Source organism: Pristiophorus japonicus, unplaced genomic scaffold, assembly GCF_044704955.1.
Source record: "Pristiophorus japonicus isolate sPriJap1 unplaced genomic scaffold, sPriJap1.hap1 HAP1_SCAFFOLD_366, whole genome shotgun sequence".
Lineage (NCBI taxonomy): Eukaryota > Metazoa > Chordata > Chondrichthyes > Pristiophoridae > Pristiophorus > Pristiophorus japonicus.
This window is the reverse complement of record NW_027253499.1, coordinates 550,368-563,372: the sequence shown is the minus strand read 5'-3', so window position 1 is coordinate 563,372 and position 13,005 is coordinate 550,368. Positions and strand designations below refer to the sequence as shown.

General features: G+C 54.5%; 1 protein-coding gene across 1 annotated transcript in view; it reads left to right on the top strand.

Annotated features, from left to right (window-relative positions):
• LOC139250291 (POU domain, class 2, transcription factor 2-like) overlaps window positions 1-13,005 on the top strand; it is a 108,433-nt gene that overhangs the window by 79,408 nt on the left and 16,020 nt on the right. Inside the window, exons 8-11 of the mRNA XM_070872780.1 lie at window positions 5,126-5,274; window positions 5,892-6,071; window positions 8,096-8,162; window positions 9,688-9,835. Of these exons, the coding sequence (XP_070728881.1) occupies window positions 5,126-5,274; window positions 5,892-6,071; window positions 8,096-8,162; window positions 9,688-9,835 (544 nt within the window). The remainder of the gene's footprint in view (window positions 1-5,125; window positions 5,275-5,891; window positions 6,072-8,095; window positions 8,163-9,687; window positions 9,836-13,005) is intronic.

Here is a 13,005-nt window from a genome sequence, read left to right as displayed (position 1 = left end):
CCGAGGGAGGTTCCGGTGTTTGGCGCCGATGAGGAATTCCGTCCGGATGGGGGTCAGTTCGGACGGGATCTCCCCACGTGCTTGAGCCTCCTCGATGCACCTAACGGAGTCGGGGCCCAGAGCTGTTTTTAGCGACTCGATGGCATCGGCCGCGCGGCGGACGTTGGCAGAATTTAGGCGCCGAGCCAGCGTGTCTGGCGCCATCCAGCCCGCTCCTCCGCCATCGAGCAGGTCCCTGACCCTGGTCACCTCACCAGCCACAGCCCTCTCGTCCGACCGCCACCTGAAACCTCGGTCGTGGAGGTACGGATTCCCGAGCAGCGGCTCCTGCAGGACGGCCGCCACTCCAGCCGGTGGAGAGCTGCACTTGGTGGAGACTTTGTTCCAGACCCTGGTGAGTTCCTTGTAAAAGACAGGCAGCTCCCGGAGGGCGGTCCTGACGCCCCCCACACTCACAAACAGGAGCTGCGTGTCATAATTGAGGTCGAGCTGCTGGCGGAAGAAATACCTCGCCAGAGCACACCACCTAGGAGGGGGCTCGACGTAAAGGTATCTCTGCAGGGTCTGAAGACGGAAAGTCGCGAGCTGGGTGCTGACGCACACCAACGACTGACCGCCCTCCCTAAGCAGGAGACTCAAGACCGCAGCAGAGACCCAGTGCTTCCTGTTGTTCCAGAAGAAGTCCACCAGCTTCTTCTGTATCTTGGCGACAAACGCAGGGGGAGGGGTCAAAGTGACCAGCCGGTACCACAGCATGGCGGCCACCAGCTGGTTTATGACTAGCGCTCGACCCCTGTAGGACAGCACTCGGAGCAGTCCTGTCCAGCGCCCTAGGCGAGCGGCGACCTTGGCCTCCAGCTCCTGCCAGTTCGCCGGCCAGGCTCCCTCGTTGGGGCTAAGGTAGACTCCCAGATAGAGGAGATGGGTCGTGCTCCAGGCAAAAGGCCTGAGCTCCTCCGGCAGGGAGTCCACCCGCCACTGACCCACCAGGAGTCCGGAACATTTCTCCCAGTTGATCCTGGCGGAGGACGCGGCCGAGTAAATCTCCTGGCACTCACGCATCCTCCGCAGGTCAGCGGGATCCTCTACCGCGAGGAGCACGTCATCGGCGTAAGCCGAGAGGACGACCTCCACGCCCGGCCCTTGCAGAGCCAGTCCCGTCAACCTCGTCCGCAAGAGGCGCAGGAAAGGCTCCACGCAAACGGCGTATAACTGGCCGGACATGGGGCATCCCTGGCGCACCCCTCTCCCAAAGCGAAGGGGCGCCGTCAAGGACCCGTTAACCTTTATCAGACACTCCGCGGCGGCGTACAAAAGTCGGATCCGGGCGACGAAATGCGTCCCGAACCCGAAAGCGCGCAGAGTTCCGAGCAGATAGTCGTGATCCACCCTGTCGAACGCCTTCTCTTGGTCGAGAGATAGGAAGGCGACCGACAGACCAGCCTCCTGGGAATAATGGATGAGGTCCCGGACCAGATGGATGTTATCGTGGATTGTCCGGCCCGGGACCGTGTAGGACTGGTCGGGGTGGATCATGTGGTCCAGCACGGCGCCAAGGCGAGCAGACATCGCCCTGGCGAAGATTTTGTAGTCCGTGCTGAGGAGGGAGACCGGGCGCCAGTTCTTAAGGAGGCGGAGATCGCCCTTCTTAGGCAGCAGGATGATGACTGCCCTGCGCCAAGAGAGGGGCATCTCCCCGGTCGCCAGACTTTCCCTCAGGACCTGCGCGTAGTCGCCCCCCAGGACGTCCCAGAACGCCCTGTGGAACTCCACGGTCAGCCCGTCCAGCCCCGGGGCTTTTCCCCTCGAGAGCCGGTCGAGGGCACCGGTCAGCTCCGCCAGGCTTAGCGGAGCTTCCAGATTTTCACCGCCCTCCGGGCTGACCTTCGGCAGGTCCTCCCACAAAACTCTACGCGCTTCCTCGCTGGACGGATCCGGGTGCATACACTTCCCCAAAAGCCTGCGATTTTTTTTTTTCTCCTTCAAGTACTTACCCAATTTCCTTTTGAAGGTTACTATTCAACCTATATCCACCAAGCCTACCAGGCAGTGCCAAATCGCTGCATAAAACAGGTTTACTCATGTCGCCTCTGGTTCTTTTGCCAATCACCTTTTGCCAATCTGTGCCCCCTGGTCATAGACCCTTCGGCCATTGCAAACCGTTTCTCTTTATTTACTCAATCTAAACCCGTCACGATTTCAAACACCTCGATCAAATCTCCTCTTCGCCGTCTCTGCTCTAAGAAACATAGAAATCTACAGCGCAAAAGGAGGCCATTTTGGCCCATTGTGTCCGCGCCGGCTGACAAAGAGCCGCACTGAAGGTTACAGATAAATCTATGAACAATGGCGGAAAGGTAAAGAGCACCCAACTCCTTCACCCAACAACCCTCACCCAAATGCCCCTCACTCAACACCCCTCACCCAACTCTCAGTCACCTCACACCCCCTCACCCCACACCCCAACTCCCCCTCACCCAACTCTCAGTCACCTCACACCCCCTCACCCCACACCCCAACTCCCCCTCACCCAACTCTCAGTCACCTCACACCCCCTCACCCCACACCCCAACTCCCCCTCACCCAACTCTCAGTCACCTCACACCCCCTCACCCCACACCCCAACTCTCAGTCACCTCACACCCCCTCACCCCACACCCCAACTCCCCCTCACCCAACTCTCAGTCACCTCACACCCCCTCACCCCACACCCCAACTCCCCCTCACCCAACTCTCAGTCACCTCACACCCCCTCACCCCACACCCCAACTCCCCCTCACCCAACTCTCAGTCACCTCACACCCCCTCACCCCACACCCCAACCTTCCCTCACTAGTCTGCCCTGCACCACTGCAAACACCCCTTAGACTGAAACATTCTACACAGGTTAAAAACCCTGGCCATTTTGTGGGGGGGGGGGGGGGGGGGAGGGGGGGGGGAATCCTGGAAAATTCTTCTCCGACCCATCCGGGCGATCAAAGCGAATCCAGGAGCTCACCCTGGCCATATTTGACTCCCTGCCAGTATTACCATCACAGCGGCGCCAGCCAACAAGGAGAAGTTAGCACCGTCCCAGCGACTTTGATTTCCCGAATAAGTCTGTTGCATGGTACTTCACCAAACGCCTTTTGAAAGTCCATACGTTCATCTACTGCATCACCTTCACCAGCCCTCTGTGTTGCTTCACCAAAGAACCCAGTCCGGTTAGTCAGACACGGTTTGTCTTTAACACATCTGAGTGACCCTCATCAAGCTGTGCTTCTCCAAGTGAGAATTCACTTTGCCCTTGACGATGGACTCTCAGCTCGTTGTTGCTGCTGTTTTCGCCCCGGGAGAGGCAGCGGTGAGCTCCTCCAGCAGGGCGGCCATTTTCCAGTGCCGCGCCAGGGTTTTCGGGGCCGGTTTTGGCGAGGCGCGGAGCATCACACCCCCCCCCCGGCCCCCCCCCCCCCGGCCAGGAGAGGCGAGTGCAATGCCCCCTGGTTGCGACACCGGCTCGATTTTTATTTGCCTCCTGCCTGACCCGTCGCGCTCCGTCGTACCCCCTGCTGGGACCGCCTGTGAGAGCGGGCAGTCCGACCTGTGCAGTGAGGTAACGAATGTCGACCTCCGGTCAGTGTGATTGGGTTTTTATTACAATTACCGTACTGGTGGCATGAGATATATTTTGGGAATGTTTTTGGCCGGCTTTTTCCAGCTCTTTTTGTTTTCTCCCCAGGCCCCTCTCAGAGCGCTCCGAGGCCAGCTGTTTAGCTCGGGATTTTCGCATGCTCAGCCTGCCTCGCGCTCTTAAAGTGGTGTGCAACGTCTCACTTAGCACTACACACCCCCCCCCCCGCCGCCCCCGGCCCTCCACACTCAGGGCCCAGCTGCCCAATTTTGCTGACTGAGGTGCAACCTTTTCCCAGGCGGTATCAAGGCGGCCCCGCCATCATTAGCGCCCCGAAATCCTAAAAGCTAAAAACCCAGCCCTTGTAGTTTTACCACCACTGCCGTAGGGCTGAGCGGCCTGTGGTTAACCCGCATTATCCCACTCCCCCTTTTTTTTTTTTTGAACAGGGGTGTAACATTTTCAATCATCCAGACCTGTGGCAGCACCCCCATATCCAAGGAGGGTTGTTCTCAAATCCTCCTGGAGTTCATCGCGTCGGGTTATGGTGAAAAATGCGGCGAAGGGGGATTTGGGGTGTGGGGTGAGGGAGAGTGGGGTGAGGGGGAGTTGGGGTGAGGGGGAGTTGGGGTGTGGGGTGAGGGGGTGTGAGGTGACGGAGAGTTGGGTGAGGGGGAGTTGGGGTGTAGGGTGAGGGAGAGTGGAGTGAGGGAAGGTTGGGGTGTGGGGTGAGAGGGTATGAGGTGAGGGAGAGTGGGGTGAGGGGGAGTTGGGGTGTAGGGTGAGGGAGAGTGGAGTGAGGGAAGGTTGGGGTGTGGGGTGAGGGGGTGTGAGGTGAGGGAGAGTGGGGTGAGGGGGAGTTGGGGTGTGGGGTGAGGGGGTGTGAGGTGAGGGAGAGTGGGGTGAGGGGGAGTTGGGGTGTGGGGTGAGGGGGTATGAGGTGAGGGAGAGTGGGGTGAGGCGGAGTTGGGGTGTAGGGTGAGGGAGAGTGGAGTGAGGGAAGGTTGGGGTGTGGGGTGAGGGGGTATGAGGTGAGGGTGAGGGGGAGTTGGGGTGTAGGGTGAGGGAGAGTGGAGTGAGGGAAGGTTGGGGTGTGGGGTGAGGGGGTGTGAGGTGAGGGAGAGTGGGGTGAGGGGGAGTTGGGGTGTGGGGTGAGGGGGTGTGAGGTGACTGAGAGTTGGGTGAGGGGCATTTGGGTGAGGGCTGTTGGGTGAAGGAGTTGGGTGAGGGGGAGTCTGGTGAGGAGTGAGGGGGATTTGGTTGAGGGGATGTGGGTGAGGAGGAGTTGGGGGAGTCGGGAGAGGGGTGAGGGGGAGTCGGGTGAGAGGTGTTGGGTGAGGTGGAGTTGGGTGAGGGAGATTCAGTTGAGGGGGACTTGGGTGAAGAGTGTTGAGTCAAGGGTGAAGAGATGAAGGAGTTGAGTGAAGAGTTGTTGAGTGAGGGGTGTTGAGTGAAGGGTGAGGGGGAGTTGTGAATTGTGTGCACCTCCCTTACGTTTCTCCCTTCTTTCTTTAGAAAACATGTCAGCGGACTCCACGCTGCCCAGCCCGAATGCACTGAGCAGTCCTCCACTTGGCATAGAGGGAATGGGAGGGCGCAGGAGGAAAAAGCGAACAAGCATCGAGACCAATGTCCGAGTGGCCTTAGAGAAGAGCTTCCTCGCGGTAAATAATACAAATACTTGACAGGTAACGGTGTGTGAGTGAAAGCCAGGGTCCAGTCACTGCCTCGAACCAGGGCCCAGGCCCCAGTCACTGCATGGAACCAGGGCCCAGGCCTCAGTCACTGCCCGAAACCAGGGCCCAGGCCCCAGTCACTGCCCGAAACCAGGGCCCAGGCCCCGGTCACTGCCCGAAACCAAGGCCCAGGCCCCAGTCACTGCCCGAAACCAGGGCCCAGGCCCCAGTCACTGCCTGAAACCAAGGCCCAGGCCCCCAGTCACTGCCCGAAACCAGGGCCCAGGCCCCAGTCACTGCCTGAAACCAGGGCCCAGGCCCCAGTCACTGCCCGAAACCAGGGCCCAGGCCCCAGTCACTGCCTGAAACCAAGGCCCAGGCCCCAGTCACTGCCCGAAACCAGGGCCCAGGCCCCAGTCACTGCCTGAAACCAAGGCCCAGGCCCCCAGTCACTGCCCGAAACCAGGGCCCAGGCCCCAGTCACTGCGAAAACCATGACCCCGCCCCCAGTCACTGTCCCTGTGGTGGGACACGGTATACCGGGGACTGTGTGATGGGGTCGGGTGTGATGGTAGAGTGTGACGGGGCTGTCTGTGTCCTGACAGAATCAGAAGCCGACCTCGGAGGAGATTCAGCTGATTGCGGACCAGCTGACCATGGAGAAGGAGGTGATTCGAGTCTGGTTCTGCAACCGGAGACAGAAAGAAAAACGAATCAATCCAGCCAGCAACAGTGGGGTGTCGGTGCACACACATAGCAAACCATCCATCTACAGCACTCACATGGTGAGTACAGGCATCAGAGCGTGATTACAGAGCCAGAGAGTGAGAGAGTTACTGTCCCAGAGAGTGAGTGAGTCGATGGAGAAAGGAACAGAAGGATATGCTGATGGGGTTGGATGTAGAAGGGTGCGAGGTCAGAAAACAGGGAGTCGGGATAAATGGTTCATTCTCGGGTTGGCAATCAGTGACTAGTGGGGTGCCGCAGGGATCAGTGCTGGGACCCCAACTATTTACAATCTATTTTAACGACTTGGAAGAAGGGACCGAGTGTAATGTAGCCAAGTTTGCTGACGATACAAAGATGGGAGGAAAAGCAATGTGTGAGGAGAACACAAAAAATCTGCAAAAGGACATAGACAGGCTAAGTGAGTGGGCAAAAATTTGGCAGATGGGGTATAATGTTGGAAAGTGTGAGGTTATGCACTTCGGCAGAAAAAAAAATTGAAGAGCAAGTTATTATTTAAATGGAGAAAGATTGCACAGTGCCGCAGTACAGCGGGACCTGGAGGTCCTGGTACATGAAACACAAAAGGTTAGTATGCAGGTACAGCAAGTGATCAGGAAGGCCAATGGAATCTTTGCCTTTATTGCAAAGGGGATGGAGTATTAAAGCAGGGAAGTCTTGTTACAGTTGTACAGGGTATTGGTGAGGCCACACCTGGAATACTGCGTGCAATTTTCGTTTCCATATTTACGAAAGGTAATACTTGCTTTGGAGGCAGTTCAGAGAAGGTTCACTCGGTTGATTCCGGGGATGAGGGGGTTGACTTATGAGGAAAGGTTGAGTAGGTTGGGCCTCTACTCATTGGAATTCAGAAGAATGAGAGGTGATCTTATCGAAATGTACAAGATTATGAGGGGGCTCGACAAGGTGGATGCAGAGAGGATGTTTCCACTGATGGGGGAGACTAGAACTAGGGGGCATGATCTTAGAATAAGGAGCCGCCCATTTAAAACTGAGATGAGGAGGAATTTATTCTCTGAGGGTTGTGGATCTGTGGAATTCGCTGCCTCGGAGAGCTGTGGAAGCTGGGACATTGAATACATTTAAGACAGAAATAGACAGTTTCTTAACCGATAAGGGGATAAGGGGTTATGGGGAGTGGGCGGGGAAGTGGGCCTAAGTCCATGATTGGATCAGCCATGACCATATTAAATGGCGGAGCAGGCTCGAGGGGTCGTATGGCCTACTCCTGCTCCTGTTTCTTATGTTCTATGAGGCTCGTGTGGAGTAGAAACACCGGCATGGATCAGTTGGGCCGAATGGCCTGCTGCACATTCTATGAAGTAGCACCAATGCGGGAATGGAATTGAAGGAACGTTGGCCATTAAGTAAGGGATAGTGCAGGGAGCCGAGTCTAGCAGTAATAACTTGCATTTTATAATGCCTTTAACACAGTAAAATATCCCAAATTGCTTCAAATGAGCAAGTATCAGGCTAAAAGTACCAAAGAAGGAGCTATTAGAGCAGGCGACCAAAAGCTTGGTCAAAGAGATAGCTTTTAAGGAGTGTCTTAAAGGAGGAAAGAGGTAGAGAGGCGGAGAGGTTTAGGGAGGGCGTTGCAGAGCTTGGGGCCCAGGCAGCTGAAGACACGGCCACCAATAGTTGAGCGATTAAAATCAGGGATGCTCAAGAGGCCAGAAATGGAGGAGCACAGACATCTCGGAGGGTTGTTGGGCTGGAGGAGTTTACTGAGATATGAGGGGCGAGGCCATGGAGGGATTTGAACACAAGGATGAGAATTTTAAAATCAAGGTGTTTCTGGAAGTGAGTCACTGTCAGTCAGCGAGCACAGGGCTGACGGGCGAACGGGATAGAAAGATATGTATCCAGGCACACACTTTCTCAACAACCTGTTATTACTCATTGATTCTGATGCAGTTACCCCTGTTGAGTAATATCTCTCGGCACTATATTGACTTCTGCCTCCCTTGGCTGGCACGAGGATAGACTCACCCCTCGCAACATCCCGAGTTTTTTAAAAATGTCATCTCTAACCTTTGATCCCTAATTCCCTCTCAATCAGGTCTCTCCACAGCCGACAAGTTTGAATCTCTCGGTGTCACAGGGCACAAACAGCCTCAGCACAACAGGTAAAGGAAAGGGTTAACTCTGCAGCAGTCTGGGACTGGTACAGGGAGAGGGACTGGTACAGGGAGGGATGGTACAGGGAGGGATGGTACAGGGAGGGATGGTACAGGGAGGGATGGTACAGGGAGAGGGACTGGTACAGGGAGGGATGGTACAGGGAGTGATGGTACAGGGAGGGATGGTACAGGGTGTGGGATGGTACAGGGAGGGATGGTACAGGGAGGGATGGTACAGGGAGGGATGGTACAGGGAGGGATGGTACAGGGTGTGGGATGGTACAGGGTGTGGGATGGTACAGGGAGGGATGGTACAGGGTGTGGGATGGTACAGGGAGGGATGGTACAGGGTGTGGGATGGTACAGGGTGTGGGATGGTACAGGGTGTGGGATGGTACAGGGTGTGGGATGGTACAGGGAGGGATGGTACAGGGAGGGATGGTACAGGGTGTGGGATGGTACAGGGAGGGATGGTACAGGGAGGGATGGTACAGGGAGGGATGGTACAGGGTGTGGGATGGTACAGGGAGGGATGGTACAGGGAGGGATGGTACAGGGAGGGATGGTACAGGGTGTGGGATGGTACAGGGAGGGATGGTACAGGGAGGGATGGTACAGGGAGGGATGGTACAGGGAGGGATGGTACAGGGTGTGGGATGGTACAGGGAGGGATGGTACAGGGAGGGATGGTACAGGGAGGGATGGTACAGGGTGTGGGATGGTACAGGGAGGGATGGTACAGGGAGGGATGGTACAGGGTGAGGGATGGTACAGGGTGTGGGATGGTACAGGGAGGGATGGTACAGGGAGGGATGGTACAGGGAGGGATGGTACAGGGAGGGATGGTACAGGGAGGGATGGTACAGGGTGAGGGATGGTACAGGGTGTGGGATGGTACAGGGAGGGATGGTACAGGGAGGGATGGTACAGGGAGGGATGGTACAGGGAGGGATGGTACAGGGTGTGGGATGGTACAGGGAGGGATGGTACAGGGAGGGATAGTACAGGGAGGGATGGTACAGGGAGGGATGGTACAGGGAGGGATGGTACAGGGAGGGATGGTACAGGGAGGGATGGTACAGGGTGTGGGATGGTACAGGGAGGGATGGTACAGGGTGTGGGATGGTACAGGGAGGGATGGTACAGGGTGTGGGATGGTACAGGGAGGGATGGTACAGGGTGTGGGATGGTACAGAGAGGGATGGTACAGAGAGGGATGGTACAGGGAGGGATGGTACAGGGAGGGATGGTACAGGGTGTGGGATGGTACAGGGAGGGATAGTACAGGGTGTGGGATGGTACAGAGAGGGATGGTACAGAGAGGGATGGTACAGGGAGGGATGGTACAGGGAGGGATGGTACAGGGTGTGGGATGGTACAGGGAGGGATGGTACAGGGTGTGGGATGGTACAGGGAGGGATGGTACAGGGAGGGATGGTACAGAGAGGGATGGTACAGGGAGGGATGGTACAGGGAGGGCTGTACTGTTGCGTTGAGAGATGTTTTTGACCATGACCCATTCACCTCGCAGTGACCACGATGTCTGCCGCTGGCGCGATGCACACTTCGGGGATAACCGGAAGCTCACTCTCGGCACTGAACACCTCACCCACCCCACCCCCCAACAGCACAAACAGCAGCCATTCACTGGCACTCTCCGGCCTGACCTCGAGCACAGGGTAAGTGTCATCTGACAGTGGGTGCAACGGACCCACCGGAGCCTTCCATAGCTCGCAAACACTCACCCTCCATCCCATCCTCACAGCGACTAACACAGAGAGAGGGGTAGTGCAGGGGACACAAGGAAAAAGAGGGAGAGAAAGAGAAAGGAGAGGCAGGGACAGGCCGACAGAAAATGAAGAAGGAAACAGAGAAAGCAGAGGGAGACGGAGCGAAAGGAGAGAGGGGCGGAGAAAGGAGAGAGAGAGAGGGACGGAGAAAGGAGAGAGAGAGAGAAAGGAGAGAGGCAGAGAAAGGAGAGAGGCAGAGAAAGGAGAGAGAGAGAGAGGCAGAGAAAGGAGAGAGAGAGGCAGAGAATGGATAGAGAGAGAGGCAGAGAAAGGATAGAGAGAGAGGCAGAGAAATGAGAGAGAGAGCCAGATAAAGGAGAGAGAGAGAGAGGAGCGGTGAAAAGAGAGAGAGAGAGGCAGAGAAAGGAGAGAGAGAGAGAGGCAGAGAAAGGAGAGAGAGAGAGAGGCAGAGAAAGGAGAGAGAGAGAGAGGCAGAGAAAGGAGAGAGAGAGAGAGTGAGAGGCAGAGAAAGGAGAGAGAGAGGCAGAGAAAGGAGAGAGAGAGAGAGAGAGAGGCAGAGAAAGGAGAGAGAGAGAGAGGCAGAGAAAGGAGAGAGAGAGAGAGGCAGAGAAAGGAGAGAGAGAGAGGCAGAGAAAGGAGAGAGAGAGAGAGGCAGAGAAAGGAGAGAGAGAGGCAGAGAGAGAGAGGCAGAGAAAAGAGAGAGAGAGAGAGAGAGGCAGTGAAAGGGGAGAAAGAGACTGAGAAATTCAGATGGAGGGTGAGAAAGTTGGATCTCAAACCAGCGTACTAAGCTTAAATAAAGGAGACTATGAAGGTATGAGAGCAGAGTTGGGTAAAGTGGACTGGGAAAATAGATTTAAGTGTAGGACAGTTGATGCACAGTGGCGTACATTTTAGGAGATATTTCACAACTGAAGAAAAATATATTCCAGTGAGGAGGAAAGAGTGTAAGAGAAAAGATAGCCACCTGTGGCTAACTAAAGAAATAAAGGATGGTATCCAATTAAAAACAAGGGCATACAAAGTGGCCAAAACTAGTGGGAGGACAGAAGACTGGGAAGCTTTTAAAAGCCAGCAAAGAATGACTAAAAAAATGATTAAGAAAGGGAAGATAGACTATGAAAGTAAACTAACACAAAATATAAAAACCGATAGGAAGAGTTTCTACAGGTATATAAAAAGGAAAAGAGTGGCTAAAGTAAATGTTGATCCCTTAAAGGTGAGACTGGAGAATTAGTAATAGGGAACATGGAGATGGCAGAAACTCTGAACAAATATTCTGTATCAGTCTTTACGGTAGAGGACACTAACAGTATTCCGACAGTGGATAGTCAAGGGGCTATAGGGGCGGGGGGGGAACTTAACACAATCACAAATAAGATATTTGGTACTCAGTGGTGTATTTGGACTTCCAGAAGGCATTTGACAAGGTGCCACATAAAGGGTTGCTGCACAAGATAAAAGTTCAGGGGATTGGGGGATAATATATTAGCATGGATAGAGGATTGGCTAGCTAACAGAAAACAGAGAGTCGGGATAAATGGTTCATTCTCGGGTTGGCAATCAGTAACTAGTGGGGTGCCGCAGGGATCAGTGCTGGGACCACAATTATTTACAATCTATATTAATGACTTGGAAGAAGGGACTGAGTGTAACGTAACCAAGTTTGCTGATGATACAAAGATGGGAGGAAAAGCAATGTGTGAGGAGGACACAAAAAATCTGCAAAAGGACATAGACAGGCTAAGTGAATGTGCATGAAACACAAAAGGTTAGTATGCAGGTACAGCAAGTGATCAGGAAGGCCAATGGAATCTTGGCCTTTATTGCAAAGGGGATGGAGTATAAAAGCAGGGAAGTCTTGTTACAGCTATACAGGGTATTGGTGAGGCCACTCCTGGAGTACTGCGTGCAGTTTTGGTTTCCATATTTACGAAAGGATATACTTGCTTTGGAGGCAGTTCAGAGAAGGTTCACTCGGTTGATTCCGGGGATGAGGGGGTTGACTTATGAGGAAAGGTTGAGGAGGTTGGGCCTCTTCTCATTGGAATTCAGAAGAATGAGAGGTGATCTTATCGAAACGTATAAGATTATGAGGGGGCTTGTCAAGGTGGATGCAGAGAGGATGTTTCCACTGATGGGGGAGACTAGAACTAGAGGGCATGATCTTAGAATAAGGGGCCGCCCATTTAAAACTGAGATGAGGAGAAATTTCTTCTCTGAGGGTTGTAAATCTGTGGAATTTGCTGCCTCAGAGAGCTGTGGAAGCTGGGACATTGAATACATTTAAGACCAAAATAGACAGTTTCTTAACCCATAAGGGATTAAGCGGTTATGGGGAGCAGGGAGGGAGGTGGACCTGAGACCATGATCGGATCAGCCATGATCATATTAAATGGCGGAGCAGGCTCGAGGGGCCATTTGGCCTACTCCTGCTCCTATTTCTTATGTTCTTATTGTAAAGGAGAGAGAGAGAAAGGGGAGGGAGAGAGAGAGAGAGAAAGGGGAGAGAGAGAGAGAAAGGGGAGAGGGAGAGAGAAAGGGGAGAGAGAGAGAGAGAAAGGGGAGAGAAACAGAAAGGAGCGAGAAAGAGAGAGAAGGGATGGAGACAAAGTAGAGAGAGTTGGAGACATTGATGCAGAGAGGGTGAGAGAGGGGGAGAAGGTGAGTTAGAGAGCGAGCTTGTGTTGTGGGGTGAGCCAGTGTCAGGTAGTTGAAGGGTCGTTGCTCTCTGAGTTATCACCGCCCCGCCCCCTCACCTATATCATTATGTGTGCGGGTGAGCGCAGGTTCTGAATGCCTGTTATTTGGTTGGATTACAGGAGTTCATTGCTGGGTATGAACCATGGGATTAACCCCTCGCTAATGGCCAACAATCCCTTGGCCACCATCCAAGGTTTGTTGTATCTGTGTGTCAAATCACTCCATTCCCACACACACTCCATTGTACCATGTGTGCAGTGATTGAGTCCCACATCCCCTCCATCCGTGTCCCACATCCCCTCCATCCATGTCCCACATCCCCTCCATCCGTGTCCCACATCCCCTCCATCCGTGTCCTACATCCCCTCCATCCGTGCTCCACATCCGCTTCAGAT